Source organism: Acanthopagrus latus, chromosome 23, assembly GCF_904848185.1.
Source record: "Acanthopagrus latus isolate v.2019 chromosome 23, fAcaLat1.1, whole genome shotgun sequence".
NCBI lineage: Eukaryota > Metazoa > Chordata > Actinopteri > Spariformes > Sparidae > Acanthopagrus > Acanthopagrus latus.
The window spans coordinates 8,285,123-8,305,291 of record NC_051061.1 but is presented as its reverse complement, the minus strand read 5'-3'; the positions used below and the strand labels follow the sequence as shown (position 1 = coordinate 8,305,291).

At 42.4% G+C, this 20,169-nt stretch overlaps 1 protein-coding gene across 2 annotated transcripts in view; it reads left to right on the top strand.

Moving 5' to 3' along the window:
• The window catches only part of LOC119014168 (protein kinase C beta type-like), a 111,608-nt gene that overhangs the window by 59,712 nt on the left and 31,727 nt on the right, over positions 1 to 20,169 (top strand). For both annotated transcript variants that reach the window (XM_037089124.1, XM_037089123.1), the window contains exons 7-11: positions 3,602 to 3,758; positions 4,309 to 4,443; positions 6,417 to 6,513; positions 11,744 to 11,884; positions 18,433 to 18,606. In XM_037089124.1, the coding sequence (XP_036945019.1) occupies positions 3,602 to 3,758; positions 4,309 to 4,443; positions 6,417 to 6,513; positions 11,744 to 11,884; positions 18,433 to 18,606 (704 nt within the window). The remainder of the gene's footprint in view (positions 1 to 3,601; positions 3,759 to 4,308; positions 4,444 to 6,416; positions 6,514 to 11,743; positions 11,885 to 18,432; positions 18,607 to 20,169) is intronic.

The following is a 20,169-nucleotide window of genomic DNA, read 5'->3' as shown; positions in this document are numbered from 1 at the left end:
TAATGCTCCAATAATTATGTGATAACCACGTGGAGGCCGTCTCTATGTGTGAACCGCAGAGGGCAAAATCAAGAGGCAGCCAAAATAACATTCATTTGGTACAGACGCTGGAGATCTTTCTCAGACGAGCCAAACTGAACATCTAAATGTGCTCGGCATGAACCTGATTCGCGCTTCACCGTCCATCCCCACGATGAAATCATCTGGAAAATCTCATTTTTGCAGCGCACATGCAGGCGAGTAGGAGTTAGACAGAACACAAGAATCCTACTAAGACTCCGATGAGGCTGTTTCACAGGGGAAAAGGTGCGCTGCCAACGCCCACGCTGCTGTGCACATACAGTATTCTGCTGTTACTGCACTCTTATCTCCACTCGCCCTCCCTGTGGACTCAAATACACGCGTTATCTCTCTCTCTCTCTCTCTCTCTCTCTCTCTCTCTCTCTCTCTCTCTCTCTCTCTCTCACACACACACACACACACTCGCACATCTGCACACAGACCCATGCAGGCTCTTTGCAATTAGCTCATACTATATGCAAGCATATATTTATACATGCACATCACACACCTGTGCATGCACAAGGACCCTCACACACACACACGCACACCCTCCTGTATTTACCGTCAGGGTCCTGTGAGACTATTTGGCATGCTACCCTCTTTATAGCTCACCTCAACCAGCATTTGATGGTCACTTTAACAGGCATCATCTAATATTTATTGACCTGCTCCGCTGAGGGGTTTAATGCTGGCCGTTGGGTCTGCGCTGTGGTTAACCTCTTGCAGCTTAGCGTAGCATAGCGCTTTAACAGCATGGAAACCTCATTTCTCTGACTTCTTGAGGTTCCCTCATGCTGCGAGCTCGCTGGGAGGCTCTCCTTTCAGTCATGGTTTGAAAGGATGCCACACGCTCTCCCGCAGCTCCGAGAGCCGTGCACCTCGGCTGTTAATTGTTAAAAGCATTTTTTCTTTTACTTTTATTGTAAAAGAGCACGACAGCTGTCTGACCCATGTTTCAGGCGGAGGCGGCCTGAAAAGTGAGGAAAAAGTCTTTGCAGGTGAACCAAGTTGGACTACGCTTGTGGTGGCGATACAAGAAGGGACCAGCTTAAAACGTGACATCATTCCGCTGTACCAGACATGTCGTCTCCCTGAGCTCTTTGTCATCTGTGAAGGACAATCCACTCGTTTCTTAGACTACCAGAGAAGAGACACTACACATTAAAAGCAACATAATGTGCAGCATAATTTGCCATCAGCCACTATAATAACCTTTATTTTGCTCGCCCCAACCCACACTGTGTCTGTGTTGTGCTAATGATGCAGGATGACAAGATGTCTGATCTGAACCCATAAGACCCTCAGATCTTCATCATAATAGAACTCAATGTGAAAAGGACAAACTAGATTCAAAACAGACCTAAATAGACCAGATCTTATGTTAAGAAAGATTAGGGTTAGGGGACTACACAGTCTGCTCAGTTTGGGGTTTCATGCTGCACTCACATGGCTGTTTTCAGAAATCATATAAAATACATCAAAAACAGTTATTTTGTCTAGTATTCTATGTAATTATAGCTGGATCAAACATGTTTTCTCCTTATGTGAGGTAGCTGCAATACATCCGATTGTAAATCCTGCTGCAGAGGATAGCAAAAGTCAAAATGGCAATGCTGTCTACCATTACTGTTAATACTTCTAATACTGCTAGCATCACTTACTTTTACCATCCTGTTCCCGAGATATGCCGTTTGCGATCTGGCATCTGTCTGAATCCACGTGAATGCAGCATCAGAAATCCTGCAGTCTGAATCACCAGGTGCAGGCTGTAAGTGTAAGTCTGCCATTAGCTGATTTTGTATTTCCGCTTTAGCATTTTCATCATGTTATCCCCTTCACTACCAGTAACAATGATGACAACCTGAGAGCTTGCGACCTTCCCGCTGAAGTGGCAAGTTGTCCGAACTCTAACCTCTAACAGTGTGAAGTTTGGTTGTACAGTTTAGATTTTGAGACAGAGATTTATCAAAATGAGCATTCAATATCAATAACTTTGACAGTGTAAATGCAGTATCGATGATGCCATTTCAGTGATCCTCAGTTGACAACTGTATCCCAGCCATTATGCCGCCTAAAACCATCAAGATTGGGTTGAGTAAACACATACAATCCAGAGCATTTCCCCCTTATAGCAAAGACTCGACCTATTGAGAGCCCGGCACTATCCATTTCGACTGACTCGACTCTCGGGTCAGGTAGATCTCACTGCAGACCTAAAGTATTCAATCTGGTCCAGTGAAGGAGTAACATGTCAGTCCATGTTGCTCCATGTTTTGGTTTGTGTGTAACAAAGCAGCGTGACCTCATTCTGACCCACTAAATTGGGGTGTCATGAGAGATATTTTCAGGTTTTACCTTTTGTAGAGGGATCTTTGTGCGGTTTGTGGGGCCGGATCAGATTTTAAGTGTTCTTAAAAGGTAATGAATAAGTAATGTCACCTCTCTGGCAGGGGGAAGCCTGAGCCCGTGTGTGCAGCCGAGAGAAACAAACTTGAACCAGTGAGTTGGTCATGAGCGGCTCTCATGAATCAAAGTCCTGCTCAGGTATTACCCAGGGTCGCCCCCCTCTTTGACCACTGAACAAAGAAAGATTGGAAACTGAAACGTTTTACTGTGGTTTATTTTTGCGTGATGTGACCTGACACAGAAAGCCACAGCGCTGCACATCCTCCCTCTATCATAGCTTCCTCTGCCATTCTTCTGCTTGTCATTTTCCACAGAACACAATTATTCAGCTACATCAGCGAAGTACTTTGTGCTCTGCGTGTGTGTGTGTTTGTATGGGGGATTTGAGGGTTCTTGTGTGTGTGTTTATGTGTGTTTTTGAGTGCTTCCCCAGTGAGCTGCCTAAGACACGGCAGCGCCCGCCCTGCTTCTGGTAATTGGATGTGACCTCACAACTTGACCAGCAACAATAATTGTGCACGCACGCACACACACACACACACACACACACACAAATTCATACACGCTCCAATCGCAGGGGATTTTACGCCACTGGAATACAATTACGGGCCAATAACAGATGGCCACAAAGGAAGGATTAGTGTTGGAACTGGCAACCTTCATGTGTCTACATGGTCATTACAGGCGGATCTGGCAACCTCAAGGTGTTAACCCCCAATACGACTCTCAGGGTTCATGTGTATGCGCGTGTGTTTGTGTGTGCCTCAAGTTACTTGGCCGACTTTAATTTGTTTCTTGCGATTGACAAGTCACTACCTCTGTCAGTCCTCAAGTTCTCAGTCAGATCCAATAAAGACTTCCAACCTCTCATGAATATGGTCAGTTCTCGCTCTACAGAAACCGAGACAATGACGGCGATAATGCCAAACTCGAGGTTAACCCCAGAAAACTCACAAGAGAGACCATTTTAACCCATATCGTCATCTTTTTCTCAGCCCCATTGAGGTGATTTTGGGCCAAAACGTAATCACATCTTAACCACACATAGTAAGATATAATTGGTTTGTTATAATTTGCTGATTGTAACCGATCCCTCATCTCCTTCCTGTCTTTCCATCATGTCCACCCGCAGTCGGAGAGGGCAGGAATCTGGTTCCTATGGACCCGAACGGTCTGTCAGACCCCTACGTGAAGCTCAAACTGATCCCAGATCCCCGCAGCGAGAGCAAGCAGAAGACCAAGACCATAAAGTGCTGCCTCAACCCCACCTGGAATGAGACTTTTAAATTGTAAGGCTGCTGATTTCTTATTTATGCGTGTTGTTTGTCTGTTTTTTTCCCTCTGCTCTCTTCTCCTCCATTAAGTCTTTTCCCCTGTTTTATCTCCGTCTCTTCATCTCTCTCTCACTCGGTGCATTGTTTCATCACATTATGCTCGGCTTTTCCAAGCGTACATAACCGCTGGCGCTCAGATAAAACATCTGGCTCCTTTTATTAAAAAAAAAACCCTTGCTTTTGGGGTCTTTTCCCGCAGTTGGCTCCAGTTACATCCTTAATAAGCCACATCACATCTGGGTGCAGATGTTCAGTTTGAAAGAGTTTTTAGTTTGTTTGTTTCTTGCACCTGCCCAACAAAGCAGAAGATGAGATGACAAAAGATTTTTAAGAAACTGCTGCAAACCACAAACCAGCAGGACGTGAATGGAAACAAAACTGCTTTCATGTGGCTTTAAAAAGTCAAGAACCTAACAAGAAATGGTCAAATAGTTTTAATAAAAGCACCTTTAGGTATCTCTCTCAGCTGTCAACCAACTGTTGATTGTCCCTGCCTCTCTCGCAGCCACCTGAAGGAGTACGATAAGGACCGCCGTCTGTCGGTGGAGGTGTGGGACTGGGACCTGACCAGCCGCAACGACTTCATGGGATCCCTGTCCTTCGGCATCTCAGAGCTCCAGAAACAAGGAGTGGATGGATGGTGAGATTAAAGGAGGGATGGGTGGAGGGATGGAGGGAGGGAGGGAGGAGGTGGAGAGACATGAGGCAAAGAAACAGCACAGGTAGAGGAGGAGGGAGAGCGAAGGTGACCTTGTTCATTACTGCACTGTTGGAGAAATACTTTAGTTGGAGCTCTTTCTTTTTATTCTGGTGATACTTAGTGCCAAGGCATCTCCACCCTGTCTCTTTATCTCCTTTTCTTTATCTCCCCACCTCCCTCCCTCCCTCTGGTTCAGTCTCTATATCGCTCTGTCTCCCTCTCTTTTCGCTGACGCTGCTCTGTCAGGGTTTTTAATGAGATGCCAGCGTTTGAGGTGGAATGGTGGAGGTGCGAGAAGAGATGCCATTAAAAAAGGATGATATTCAGAGCAGGAGGAACCTGTGCAGGAGTGTGTTGTGTGTGTGCCAGAGGGAGGAACAGGGTGACATGAACGTAACAGCTGGGGTTTAAAGCTACGATCCTGTATGTTTCTACATGTTATTTTCTTCTGTTACTTAATCTTAAACTTTAGCGCTCAAAAATATCCTTCACTGACGACCTACCTTAGTTCATTTTTCAATTTCACATAATAGTTATTGTTGTCAGATGAGGTGATGTCATGACCTGAGCTACTTCATAACTATCAACATTTATTACAAGTTATGGACAACAATACATTTCTGAGGGAAAAATAGATCCCCTCTGTTTAAAAGAGATGAATGTAGCGAATATGATTGGCCTCTGACACACCCACCTATAATATATGATAATGTGTGCTTTCTGATTCCGCCCCCTTTCCAAGTGCACCAGGAGAGACCGGCCGGGGAATTGCTGAAAGCGCATTTGGCAAAAAATGTTGCAAGGAGGCGCCATTATTGCAAAATATTATGTTTGATAATAAAAGTAATAATCATGTCGTATTTGAAAACAAACTTCTGGCACAAGTCGTGAGAACACCGCTGCTTGGTCTCACCTATATGCCGACAATATAGCAAGCTAGCTAGCGGGTGAGATAATGCAGGAAATTAAAAGGCATAATAACAGAGGAGGCTGCTGGGAATCAACGTTATAATCAACATTCTCCTCAGGCATTATATTAAGAAGAAGTACGCTCTGCAATTATAATTACAATATATTAACGTCTGAACTTTCCAAATAATTTCCACCTTCCAAAGTAATGAATACCTCAGTCCAAACTGACAATAAAGTTGTATCATATAGTATCGTACATATGGTATGGCATGGTGTCATACTTGATTGTATTTGAAGGCATCATGACTGGATGCCTTGCTCTAATTTAGCCCCCCCGGAGCGTGAACAAAATTATTCCCACAGTATTCCCATTTTTTGGAATATGTGTTGTGTATCTTTGTAACATATTTGACAACACTTTAAGGTCAAAATGCCTGATAATCGGGTTCTTAAGCTCCATCTCAGGATGGTAGACTGTCAACAGCGGCGGCACAAAGCTATTTTAAACTGTTGCTGTTCATTGACGGCACGGCCCACACAAAGCGATGACTATTCAGGGCCAAACAAGCCAATTAACGAAAAGAATTAAAACAGCATGTTAAAAATTGTCACATCCAACATGAGTCGAAGTTGTAAACAGGATCGACTGTGCAATAGTCCAAAGTTTAGATCTGTGTCACTGAAGCCTAATCACAATGTTATTTACTATGATTATGATTGTGATTCTGGAGGTCTGATGTCGTAGTGTAATGAAGCCAATGTGAAAAATTGTATTCTATTGATTTTGTTAAAGGATTAGCATCTCAGCTGTGTTGTGCTCCCATCTCTGTCGGGCTTTGCTGGATCACCATGAAGGAGAGTAAATGACTAAATAATCAGCCGATTATTCTCCGAATGGGCTCACTAACCGTCAGCGGCCTCAGCTAATGGCAGCAGTTAAACGCCTAAATTGTATAAACTAATTGTGAATTGATTTGACTGGAAATATTCTGTCTCTGCAGGTTTAAGCTGCTCTCCCAGGAAGAAGGCGAGTACTTCAATGTTCCCGTCGCTCCGGAGGGGGAGGAGGGCAACGAGGAGTTACGGCAGAAATTTGAGGTGCGTACGTTCGTGTGCATTTGTAAAATGACGTCTGTTTGTGTTTTTTTACGTGTAAGCGTTCGCCAATATGTGTTCAAATGTGTCGGTGTGGTATGCTTGTGAATGTGTGTGTGCGCACAGTGCATCTGTGTGTGTCCGAGTGAGAGCCTCTCTGGGAGAGCTGTTAGCAGTTGGCAGGCACACTTATAGTACCATCCGGTCTGGCACACTGCAGGTCCAGACGTGTGTGTGTGTGTGTGTGTGTGTGTGTGTGTGTCTGACCAGTAGGCCCATTCATTAACACATTTGGCAGTGAAGTGGGTAACCCTTCTCTGTGCCTTTCCTCTTTTTTTCTTCTCCTTTCCGCTTCTCCTTCTGTGTTTCTGACATCGGGGCCACAAAACATCAGAGTCATTCTGAAAAGTGTTGATCACAGAGTTAAGTGGAGCAGTTTTGGGGACCATTTCGTCTTTTTGTTTTCTCACCTGCCCCTGCTTCAGCACCGGTTGTAGTTGGGCGAGCACCAGCAGATGGTAACGGGTCCACGGGTAACAACAAGCGCCTCCATTACTAATTTTCATGTTGTGTCTTGAATGTTTAATCACATAAATTTAAACCAAAGTGCTAAAGAGCGCATGGAGTTTTACATGTGATGCTGGTAAGCTAATTATGTAATCGTCCTCCTGTTTACAGTCTTTGTCCTTGGTAAGCTAACAAGCTGCGGATCATATTCACTGTGCAGACCAGCCCGTCCTCACCATAAAAATGGCTGTATTGTCTGCAAACAGCTTGGTTTTGATGTGACCAAAGGAGGACGTCTGGTGATGTAGTATAAAGAGCCACAGGTGGGGCTTTTCAACTGCCACATTTGGCCACACCATCACCAGTTTTATAGCACCTAGGTGGACAGGCTGGACCTGCTCTGGAGTAGGGCTAAGGTGGGCCCACCCCACCTCCGAGCGGGCTGCAGTAACATCTCAATTCATGACTACCCCCAAACAAGCCTGTCTTGAGACTCAACTCATCTCTTTGCAGGAAACTTGAGAGGAAGGTGTTTTTGGTTTAGTTTCTCTCCAGTGACTCTGTTGGTACTTTCAGTTTAATTTTACTGTGTCATCATTTTTGCTTTCAGTTGTTTCTGGAGTCATGTTAAGTTACTGCACTTGAAAACCCAACATTTCCTGATCATGCTGCCTCATGATAAAAGCTTTTATATAACTGTATAATGGAGGAGATTTATTGTGCAGAATTAAAAGGAAATTAAACGTTTTTTTGTCACCAAATTAGTGGAACTTTTGCTACCCTGCTGCAGGGAGGAAGAGTGTTTGCAGCCGCTCCTCTGACCACTACACAAGACAAAAATACATCTACCATATTTTGCAGTTCATCAATGAACTTTAGTGTCCAAAATGACATCAGGGTACTGAAACAGTAAACTTCATTTGGAATGTTTTCATTAAAAACTACCCCCAAGCAGCTATTTTCTAAAAAAAAGTTTTGGTATCATATGGAACAACATATACACTGCTAGGACAATGAAAACAATAAAATCATCCCACTGATATATCGGTCGGGCTGTAATTGCAGTCCAATTCAAGTTGTAGAAGAGTGTTGTGAGACAAGATTATTTTCATTGTGAAATGTGTGTTCAGTTTAGATTCTGGAGGTTGATTTTACAGGGAGGTAATGTAGCCTTCTCTCCTGCATGTCTCTCCTCTCCTCCTCCTCCCTGTCTTCATTGTGCCTCCCTCTCTCTCCTTCACTTATCTGTTTTGTCCTCCGTCACCTTCAGTGCCCCCCTGTGTGTCTCTCTGTCTTTATCTGTTTTTCTCTCTCTCCATCTCCTCAAGGTCGTGGTCCTCAGACGTTCACTGAGACACAATCTCGGGGGGCCAGCTATCACATGCTTGTGCTCGCACACACACACTCATGTAGGCAACTCGTAGGGTGAAGTGCTCAGAGAGATGGCAGAGAGAAAGGAAGACACAGACAGAGGGAGATTTCACTTTAGTAACATGACCTGGCTGCCTCCATTCACCCCATCCAAAATCACACAAACACACCAGAGTCACAGTAATGAATAATGCATGTTGTACACATATACACAGTCAAAATCCGAATGTCATTCACTGGGCGTTAAGAAGCGGAGAGCTAGTTTGGTGATGAAGTTTTTCTCATTCAGAGCCGATCTCCGTTCAGTATGATACATCTTTATTGGCATGAAGTGTTGATCAAATCGCAAAAGCACATACAAGCAACAGGAAAGTCCCCTTTTTCCCCATCCCCTCAGTCATCCTATAGTCCGTAGTTTTCATTCTTACTTTTTTCTTTGTCCATCTTATCTAATTTCTCTGTCCTACTTTCGTCTTCTTTCTGTATCCATTGTATTTCTTACACGCAAACAGGGGTATAAATAATAGAGTGAGGGGGTAATTGGGGTGGAAGATGAAGGTGACTTGTGGAAATACAAACGCAAGGACAGTGGGAAGTGTATTTATTGGCATTAACAGAGACTTGTTTCCTTCTTCTGCAACTGTAGGAAATTCTGACCCAACTTCTCCTATTTATCATGACATCAGTGTTTATGAATTAGCATCATTTCTATGTACCAGATCAAACAAAATAGGTAAATATAACATAAATATATACTAAATATTAACAGTAAACCAAATAGTCATCTGTGATAAAGAACTGATTAAATGTGTAATGAGAGAATGAGAGTAGTCGGTCTAAAAGATATATTTAAAAAGATAAAATTGGGTTAAGGTCCTTAAAAGTGTGATATCTAAGAATTGTAGTTAAAAACATTCAAAAATGAACTACAATGAATAACAGAATGTGCACAAATAACAGCTATGACATCTATGTATATTGTTGACGATGCTAAATAGCTAGCCCTGCCCAGTCAGAAGCTCCTGTGGTAGCAGTATACAGTCCCCTGCTCCCAGTCAGGACCGCTAGCGGCACAGCTAACTGAGCTATACTGCTATCAGGGAGCAGCAGGTTCTTACAAGTTTTGTACTACACAAAGGCCTCATTACGACAATAACTGGGGTGAGCCGATTCATAAGGATTGTACAGATGCATTTATTATATTATTAATAGATTACACATTACATTTCCACCATCACTTAAGTATGTAGATACTTTTTATCCAAAAAAAAAAGCAAAAACCACCTTGAGTCAGTGTCTATGAATCAGATTTCTGCTGCTGCCCTTCATCCGTTTTTTCTAACTGTTTGTAAAGTGTGGACACACGGCTGTATACAGAGAGACAGACAGACAGAGAGAGCAGCATTCATCTCTAAAGGCTCCGAGAGTGTTGCCTTCAGCATGCTCTGCTGCTCACAAATACCTCGACTGCTCCTCTGTGTGTTTTGTGTGTGTGTGTGTGTCAGAACAGATGGAGACGGATAGAGCCTTTTATCCATTGATGAGTTGAGAATCGTATGGGTTGCACCACTAGCACACACATACACACACACAACACACACACAAACAGCGCAGGGAGCGACAGAGTACTCGGATGCTTCGCTCTGACAATTTTCAAGACAAGGCAGCAGAGAAATGACTGCACAAGACCGAAAGGAGTGCAGAGAGCCTCAATGTGGATCAGCAATTTGAGATAAGATATAATAAGATGTACTCATCCTGCACCTCTGTCTCTGAGAGTGTCGGCATTTTGTTAATGTCTTAAGACCGTCCTTTTAAATTGAAACATGGCTTAACAAAGTGGAGGGTAAGATTATAATTAGATTAGATTTTAAGATTTTAAAAGTTTCCTACGGCAGAGGCAGGACGAGAGAGCGAGACAAGGTCGAGGCAGAGACAGAAAGAGAGTTGGAAATGAAACGGAGTGAATAGAGAAAAGAGACAGGGAAGTGACAGACATGAATAAATGGAGAGTCAGAGACACAGGCCAAATTTATAAAGATGAAGTAGAAATGAATTTTAAAAAAAAAAAAAAAAGAAGATGGCACAGAAACTTTTGCTGTGAGTGGGAGAGAGTGGTTGAAGGACAGAAACAAGGGAAGTGGTGACAGTCATGATTGAATAGAGTGGCAGACTCACAGGGAGGCCATATTTGTTATGGAAAGTGTGAAGTGGAGTGTAAAGTGCCTGCTCGGAATAAATGAAATAGAATGAAGCGAAAGGCTAAAAAACTTTTCCTTTTTAACATAGTTATCAATTCCTCTCCTGTCCTTCCAGCAAAAGTGCTCTCTGTGTGATATTAAAGTACCCCAAATTTTATAGTAGGGGGATGTGAATCTTTATGGGACTTTAAAGCCTTGTTTATTTATATTAGCTCTGACTTGCGAAAAATGTATGTCCGAAACCTTAGTATGAACCCAACAGTACGTGAGGTGCATACTATTTCTGGTAAATATTAAAGTATGCAAGCACTGGACACTACGCCGGCATAAATATCCCACAATGCAATGCAGCGGTGACGACAACAACAACACAACAGACAATGGCGGACAGCGACACCGTGGTAACCCGTGCCAACCTCATTTCTACCGGCTCCTCTATAATAATATAACTTTAATATAATGCAATCCAGTACAACAACATCACTCAATGAGTTCGCCTGCGGTTCGCATTTATTGTTGTGTGGCTTGTTATTGGATGCCTATCAAGGATGTGTAGATTATTATTATTATTAGATGTATTAAAAGAGTATTATTGCAGATTGTCGGTAGAGGTGAGGTTACGCATCTCCAGTCCAAGCGGCAAGAGGCTCTCAGAAAGTGCGACACTTCCGCGCTAAAGAGTGCGTCAGAAAAAATGCATACTACACTCAAAAGTATGTCTTTGGTAAAAGGTGCAGTATGTAAGAATTTTAGCCTAAAACATTCCAAAATATGAACTAAATAAAAAGAAGTAACAGTTCCGACATTGTGTCAGAGAAACTTTATATGTAGTGTTGCAGAGATATCTGCTCAAGTTAGCATGCTAACCAGCTAGCCCTGTGCCTGAAAACTTCTCTCTCACAGCTGTGCAAAGCTCCTGTGCTAGCTGTGTTTTATGCTATGATAGTCCAGCTGGCTACACAGCGAACTAACTAATTTGTTTGGATTATGACTTCATCAGGTGGCCAGTTTTTATATAGTGTACCTTTAATATTAGAATGCATAAATAAATAACAGTTATGTGCCAACTCAACCCTCTTGTGGCACCATTTTTAGACTTGTGTCTTGGAGGTTGTGTCTAATGTAATCCAATGTGTTCCCTTCCTCCTATTTAGAGAGCTAAGATCGGGCCGGGCAAGAACACGGAAGGGAAGTCGGCTAACGCTGCACGGTTTGACTCCAATGGCAACCAAGATCGCATGAAGCTGGCTGACTTCAACTTCCTGATGGTCCTGGGCAAGGGGAGCTTCGGCAAGGTGAGGCCTTCGTATCTATCCATGTCTGTCTTGTCTGCCACTTAGTATATGGCGCAAATCACAAATCCTGATATACTGGCCCCAATTTTTCCTCCACATACAAAGTACTCCCGGCGATCGTATCATGATATGGCAGCCATCATGCGTAGGCTAAGATGCGCAACTAACATGAGTACACTGATGCTGTAATTGTGTACAAAGAATACCTCTGTTAGCATTTGTCTGTGTTTGCATTCGACTGAGCCACACAGCTCTGTATCCACACATGGAGCTTAGAAAAGAAAAGAAGGACAGAAAGAGAAGATAGAGATAGAGGAAGGAATTAAAGGAGGCGAAGTGCAGGTGGACAGAGATGGATGAAGGGAGAGAGAGAGCGACGAGGAGGATGACGTGACAGGCGGAGGGAGTGATGAAAGGAGAGAGAGAGAGAGACAGAGATGTGAGAGCATGGCGGAAAGGTTGACATGAATGAATTGAGAGAGAGGTAAAAACGTCAGACTGAATGAAAGGAGAGGAGAGCGAGAAAGGAGGTGGTGGTGGAGGGGGAGCCTTGGAGAGGGTAGGACTGACGTGAATGAATGAAAATCGAGGCAGGAAACAGAAAAGAATGGGAAGATGGGGCGGGAGGGAAAATTTGGTAAACGTCGGGCAGAACAGAGCGGATGGAGAGAGAGAGAGAGAGAGAGAGAGCATTGTCTGTGTACCAGACCTGTATGCCGGCAGCCTGTTTCTATGGTAACAGGCATTTAAAGCAACACTGATGCGTCAATGTGGAGAGACTGAGTCGAGGGTCGATCATTACTGGAAAACCCGACACACACATGCACACACACACACGCAGATACGCACGAGTACACACCTTCTGTAGTGACACATGTGCAGCCTGTGCCGGAGCGTACAGACACACACCTGCACGCATGCACACGCAGTTCTCATTCAGGCCTATTCTACGTACAGTACAAGCACACTCACACACACATAACTCACGTGCACAAACAGGCGTTCATGTGGTGTGTGTGTGTGTGTGTCATTTACATTTTTCCTGAGTTTGTGTGGGAGGCTGGTACTTTCAGAGCTCCTCTCTGCCTCGGTGTCTGAGGACATCTGCATCACAATACTGCTGCTAACGCTTCTCTGTGCATGGTCACTGTGTGATGATAACACACACACACACACGCACGCACACACACACACACACACACACACACACACGCATACACACACACACACACACATCTCATGCAGACACAAGCGAGAGCGTGCATCAACCTGATCTGTAAAGTCAGGCCTCTATACAGAAACCAAAAGCACGCATGCATAAACACACATGAATACACATGTATGATGCAGCATTAATTGAGTTAGTGTACGTTTGTTTGTTTTCACACTATAGCATGTGAGCGTTTTGCTCTCTGCTGTGTGAATTGATCCAAGTTTATCTGACATTTTTTATGCCCTGAATACGTTTCAGCAACAGGGAAGTGCTCCGACTCCTTTTAACTTCATGTTTATATAAGAAGTAAGGGACATTATACGTCAACAGTCCAACATTCTTGGTGCCAGTTATTTTCTAGTCCGTGGAAGATGAATGGACAAGTAGCCTCTACAATATGATCCATATGATGCACTTCAGTTTATCTGCTGCTGGTCTCCAAACACTATTCAAACACGACTATAGGCAACAACAAAGGTATTTATTACAGCAATCACAAAGCTTCATTGTCAGAAAATAATGTATTGTAATTGTAACAGTTGACAGATGACAGTTGGTGGGTTGTTTGTTTATGTTATCAGGCTTCTGTCAGTCAAATCTAATCAAACCACACCAACAGAGTCCTGATGAAGCAGATCAGATGAATTTTTGACTGCTGATCATTTAATAACAACAACTACAGGTTTTGTTATTATTCCAAAATACTGAATGTTGTAGATAAAAAAAAACAAAAAACAACATTTTAGGGCCCTCAGTCCACCTCATGCAGGCCCAAACTTGTGATCTTATTTTTGTCAGCTAGCACAAATGAATACAATAAGGACATATGAATGTCTGATTAAATAAAAAAAAAAAAAAAATCATCAAAAGCAAGACATTAAATGTTTTTGTTAAGTGAAGCACACTATCCACCCGAGGAAGTCTCACCGTCTGCTGCATTGACTGTCTGCGTGGGGCTAGAGAGCAAACACACACCGCCTCGTTGGACATGATCCATTGAACTAAACCCACTGCGTGATATATGACAGTTTAGAATAATACAATGCAGCCCGCTGTAATACAGCGCAGTGCAGCACCACGCGGTGCAGTGGAGTGTGGTTTCATTAGTTTTCCCTGGGTAAATTCACTCTGCAAGGTCAGCAAAGAAAACACAGTGGCATCATTTACGACATATGACAGTTAATATCCCGAGGACTGCTTTTCTGTCAAATGACCCTGAACAACTTTCTTGGACAAAAGGGGCGTCGCCGATAGTGACAGACGACACAATTCATAGTAGGGTAGTCCGGTTTGTGAATGACACTGTAACCAAAATGACCTTGAGTGGGACACTGATCCTCGATGAGGTCGTAAAATGTAACTCGGACGCTTTGTGCATCAGCAGGCTGCCTGAAATTACATGCAAAAGATAAAAGGTGTAATGGATCAAATGTGTCGGCGGGGGTGGCGTGTAATGATGCCAAAAAAGCTCCGGTTGTTACTTTGTACGTCGCTCGTGTGCAGAGGCGTTTTGATTTTTTGGACGAAACCCTGTGGTTTTATATGTCGTCTTTCTCCCGTCCTTGTCCTTGTGGTTGCATAAAATGAGCTTTGGGCCAGATGGTGTCCTTCCTCTCAGTTTCAACTTTATAGAGTTTGTATTTACATAGAGTCACACTGGCACCATATGTGACGGGTCCACGCACGCACAGACACACACACTCACACCGTCTTTTAAAGGATACCACCGGAGTCGATGACAGATATCTAAACCTTAATGACTACGATTAGATCCCACATTCTTGAACTGTGGTTGCCCTCTATGCAAACACGTCCTCACGCACACACACACACACACACACACACACACACACACACACACACACACACACACACACACACACACACACTTATACCTGTGCGTCTTCTTCCATCTGTGCTGCATTCCCTGTAGTATCCCGAACCCAATAACCCCTCTACATTATCATGTCTGAATATTTATAAGGCATGAACAGCAAAACTGCAAAGTTTCCGATCTCTTAGGAGGAAAGAAATATGAAACGGACATAAGGTCACTCTTATTGCACTATTCTTTGGAAAGAATAATTAGTATGATGTGTTTTCCATTTACATGATTAAGCTGATATCCATCTATCAATTTCTAATGACTGAGCAGGTAGTGTTTCTGCTCACTGAACGCATATGTAGAATAAGTCTTCTCACTGTGGAGGTTAACCCTTTGTTTAATTTACACAATGGTCTGTCTGAGATCTTGTCTGTCTTGGTTCCACAGACAAATGGGGACATTAAACACATCAATAAATCAAGCGCAGCTTAATTTGAACATTTGACCAGTTGAATAATTTCCGAGTCTCTAAGTTGACTCTGTGTTTTATGCAAATTAACATAAGAAACGTAATAGTAGCTTTTAATTTGAAATACGATTGAATGAAAGATCCTTTGCCGAGGTCCCAAAACTCAATTAGCCTCGTGGGAACTACAAACACACCATGCTAGCTATGCGATGTAAAGCTCAGCCATTTCTCTTCTCGCCGGTTCACTGCCTTGTTTCAAGATAAACCGTTGAAGTACTTTTATGAGTTTTAGAATGATAGGCTGTGCAGTCAGTCGACTTGTTTCAGCAGAGTGTGTAGAAAAGAGACTTTATCTGTGCTGATAAATTACACAAGTTACAGCTTTCCTCAGTTTCTGACAGTTGTCTTGCGTCTGAAGCGTGGAAACTTGGAGTTCTTTGCTATTAGCAAACTGTCAAAGTTTTTGCAGAGAAATGGTGAGCTTGAGATTGTGTAATTTGAGTTTTTAAAGTTGCAGAGACATTCTAATGATTCACTGTTCAAGTGATGTTCTGATGCATCTGACTTCCCTTTTTAAAGGTCATGTTGATGACATTTTTATGTAGACATGTAATTTTTTGTAGTAGAGAGGTGCATCTAATTGTCAACATTTTTGTTATCTGTGAAAATTAAAAAAAAAAAATGTTGCAAACAATTAACAGTTTTCCTGACTCCAGGAAGTTGCTGCCACTGGCCAAGGAATGGTCCAGCAAATAGCGTACGTAAGACAAAAACCACACAAACAAGATATAATATATATATTCTATATTAATTAGTGAGCTTTAGAGGTGCTGGTAGGGAGATCTTGTTACCTTAAGACATAGCCGTGCTAGCCATTTCCCTCTGTTGACAGTCTTTATGCTAACCTAAGCTAAATGTCCTGGCTATAACCTTGTATTGAACATGAGAGTGTATTGTTCTCACCTAACTCTCTGCAAGAAAGCAAAAAAAAAAAAACTCTGTTTCTTATTAGCTTCAAGTATTAAAGCTCGTCTTTGTTAAGCTTTCCACACAAATAGTACAGACCACTTCAACAGTTACACTTGCTGCTATAATTCCCCCATACAGATCTGAGACTAGTGAGGTTAACTCCTGTGGCCTGGTCACAGGCCTGCTTCAAATTTTATAATATGACCTGCGAGCTGAGACTTGACCTACATTTTGCCTGCTACTTGCAGCAGCAGCTACTGTTCAGGAAGGAAGATATGAGGACAGGAGAGGAGAAAGGAGGAAGGACATAGGAATCAAGAAACAGGAGGGAGAGAATGGTGGAAAAGGAGAGGAGAACAGGATATCTGAGAGAGGAGGATGAGACGGAAATGTTTCCTCTTCTGTTTGAGAGACTGTGAGCAATATCAGTCTGACCTTGGCTAACAGACATCTAAACTGCTGAGTGCACACACACACACACACACACACACACACACACACACACACACAGCAACGCAGAAGCCTCACTTGGCATCTGTTGGTCGACCTCCACAGGAATCAGCAGCCACAGATTATACATGAAACCACCCATGGTGTGTGTGTTTAGCTTTTGTTAATGTGTGAGTGTGTCTCACAAGTGTAATTACAGGCAGTCGTGCCTCCAGACTTCACAATTAAAACAAATAGGATTTCTGGATTGCTTGACTGTTGCCAATCTCTTCTTCTGCCATTCCCTCGGTCCTTCCAATCCTCTCGTCCTTCGTCAGTGCCCAACGTTTTAAATCCTAGTCTCCTCAACCCATTCACCTTCTTTTATCTCCGTCCGCCCCCACACTGTGTGCCCTAAAGAAAAAAAAAAAAGAGAAATATGAAATAATCCCCTCTTTCTCCCCTCTTTCTTTTCTACTTTTTCTCCTCTGATGTTTGTGAAGGGCAAAAAGAAGTTAAAAAGTACGAAATCTTAGCACGAAAAGTGTAAAAAAAAAAAAAAAAAGTGCTTTGTGTGGCAAATTTTCTGATCCAGCTGCTGCCCTTCCTCCTCCTCTTGCTGCATTTCATCAAGATCATGCTGAATGGCTGATGAAGGCCTCTTACTGTGCGATCTTGGCTGCCATCTTTGGTTGCCCATTCGACTTTGGCTCTCAGAGACCGTCACCTGCACAGAGTTTTGCCCTTATTGTTGCTATAACTGTCAAGCTGTCCATCCACCATTTACACTGAGGATTTTTTTTCTTTTTGAATGTTCGCCACTAGAATTTTATATTGCACCTTAAACTGGAGTAGCTGGAATATTTCCAAAATCCCCCCAAAAGACCTGTAACATTAAAAACAACACTTGGGAGGTAATTTTACGAACCCTAACCTTTGGAAGAAGTGTTTGGTCACTACTGTAGGTATTAAGATATTCAGCCTGACATGTTAACAACGTCTTACTCCAGAGCAGATAAACACAATTCCAGCTCTCTGGCTGGAGATTGCTTTTTATTTTTTTGCTGCATTCTCAAAATGAGAGTAGCACAAAGGGATGATGCAAGTTGATGACATGTGCGCTCTTTGTTTTGTTTTTTTTCAGAAACCCTCAGTGCTATGATCCGCCAGGAATCGCAATGTGTCATGCCTCAAAATTGATATTGCCTCAGTCTGACACAAATTGCAAATTTTATTAGATCAATCACGCAGAGAGTTACAAGCAATCTTTCCATGTGGGAGGCTTTTATCACCTCCTTTTCTTCTGTCCTGTCTTTGTGTTTGTCCTACTTTCACTGTCCTCAGACATCTTGAGAAATGATGAACCAGTTTTCTCTCTCCGTCCCGTCTGTCCTTAGTCTCTTTATTTTCACTTTGATTGTCCGACCCAAAACAGTCACAGTCTCAGACACACTCCTTTGTCCCTGCTCTTTACAGAACCTCCTATCACCGCCTTCCTACCATCTTTCTATTTGTCTTCCCTGCACCCTTCGGTGGCGGTGTCAGTATAAAGTCATGACAGGAGCCGTGTACCATAAGGATTTTGAAGGCTGATGAATTCACCTTCCTTGTGTATCCCATCTTTCCTCTCCTCCTCTGTGCAGGTGATGCTGGCAGAGCGTAAAGGGACGGAGGAGCTGTACGCTGTGAAGATCCTGAAGAAGGACGTCGTGATCCAGGATGATGATGTCGAGTGCACCATGGTGGAGAAGCGAGTGTTGGCGTTGGCCGGAAAGCCACCATTCTTAACACAGCTGCACTCTACCTTCCAGAGCATGGTGAGTGGACTGGCGTGTGTCACAACATTTTTTTTTTTTTTTTTTATATGAACCCTTTTTTTCAATAAAGTCAGTAAATGGTTAGTTTAGCTTTGCGCTAAGGCTGGAAATAAGGAGACACAGCTCCACGCTAGTAGCACCTATAAAGTTTGCTAACTTACAGGTAATATACCATTTGTTTAAGAGCAGTGATGAAAAGATTAAGGAAATAAATATTCTGGCACATAACCCTCCCTAAAACTGCAAAACTTGTTCATCTCCATCAATTTTTGTTTGGATTGAACAAGCAAAACAAATGGTAATGTGTTATTTCATGACCTATAAGTGTTGGTAGGCAGATTTTTGGACTAATTGACAAGATGTAAAAGTGACATCAGTCCTCTCACTCTCATCTCTGTTATGATCCACATGACTGTAGACTAAATATCACAAGCATCTCTGTATGATACGATACAGTCAAATTCATTTTAAAGTAAAATTAATGATAAGTCAGGAAAATGGAAACTATTCGTTACTACTCAATTTTGGAGTTATCTTATAGAGTTTTATTTGTTTTTGGTTCAGACCATACAGAGGCTCGGAACAGTTATCATGAACATGCATGTATACTTTAACAAGGCATTGCTGGCTTGGTTGGTGTCATTATGCTCATTGACTAGAAACCAAAAAAAACACTTTATATTAAGGTCTTTGTAATAAGTGTAAGTTAAAAGGTACTGAGGCACTTACAAGTATTTATAAGATGCCTACTGACATTAATAAACTATCATACTATATATAAACATTGATAATAACATCATAGCCTTGTTTTATTGTCTCATAATTACAATTAACTCGTTTTAAAACATTAATAAAAAAGAGTTAGAGTAGCAATAGTATGGGTTTCTTATAATATATTGTTTAAGTAGGTTTAACTAACTTACTTATTATGTCATTGTTAAACCATTACTAAGCTTGTTGCTTTATTACTACATACTTCATTACACATTAATTCACATGTATTATCATTTGTTTTTGCTTTTTGCAGCTACCAGATGTGAAGCAAGAACAATTAGCTTCATCAGTTTTTTATTAAGCTTTGTTAATGTTCCTAAGCAGCTATAAACTGTTAACAAGTTTCTTATAAGTGTTAATACATGTTTATTATACTATTATCGACACTCAAAAAATCGTATTAATATTAATAAGTAACTTATAAGGGCCTTATTACCTATAAACTGAAGCTCATCACGAACGACCTTAAAAAAATACTCTTTCTATTTTCCATTCTTTGCCAGCTGAAGTGACAGCCTTCGCAGGGCTCTCCACCTCCACATGATATTTGATATGAAGGGAGCCACAGCACGGTGTCCTGCTGAAGGGCAGAGTCGCACTGCTGGTGAGCGCTGTGGTCTGAACAGCAGCCACCCTGCCAGCTGTCACCAGCTCACAGCTGGAATACACAGGCCCATTCGTGCTCATCTGCTGACGTATAATCCATATTACACTACAGATGAGTCAACAGAGGAGTAAATATAGCTCGCTGGTTTCATGCCTCACACTGAGCACATGTCATTTACATGC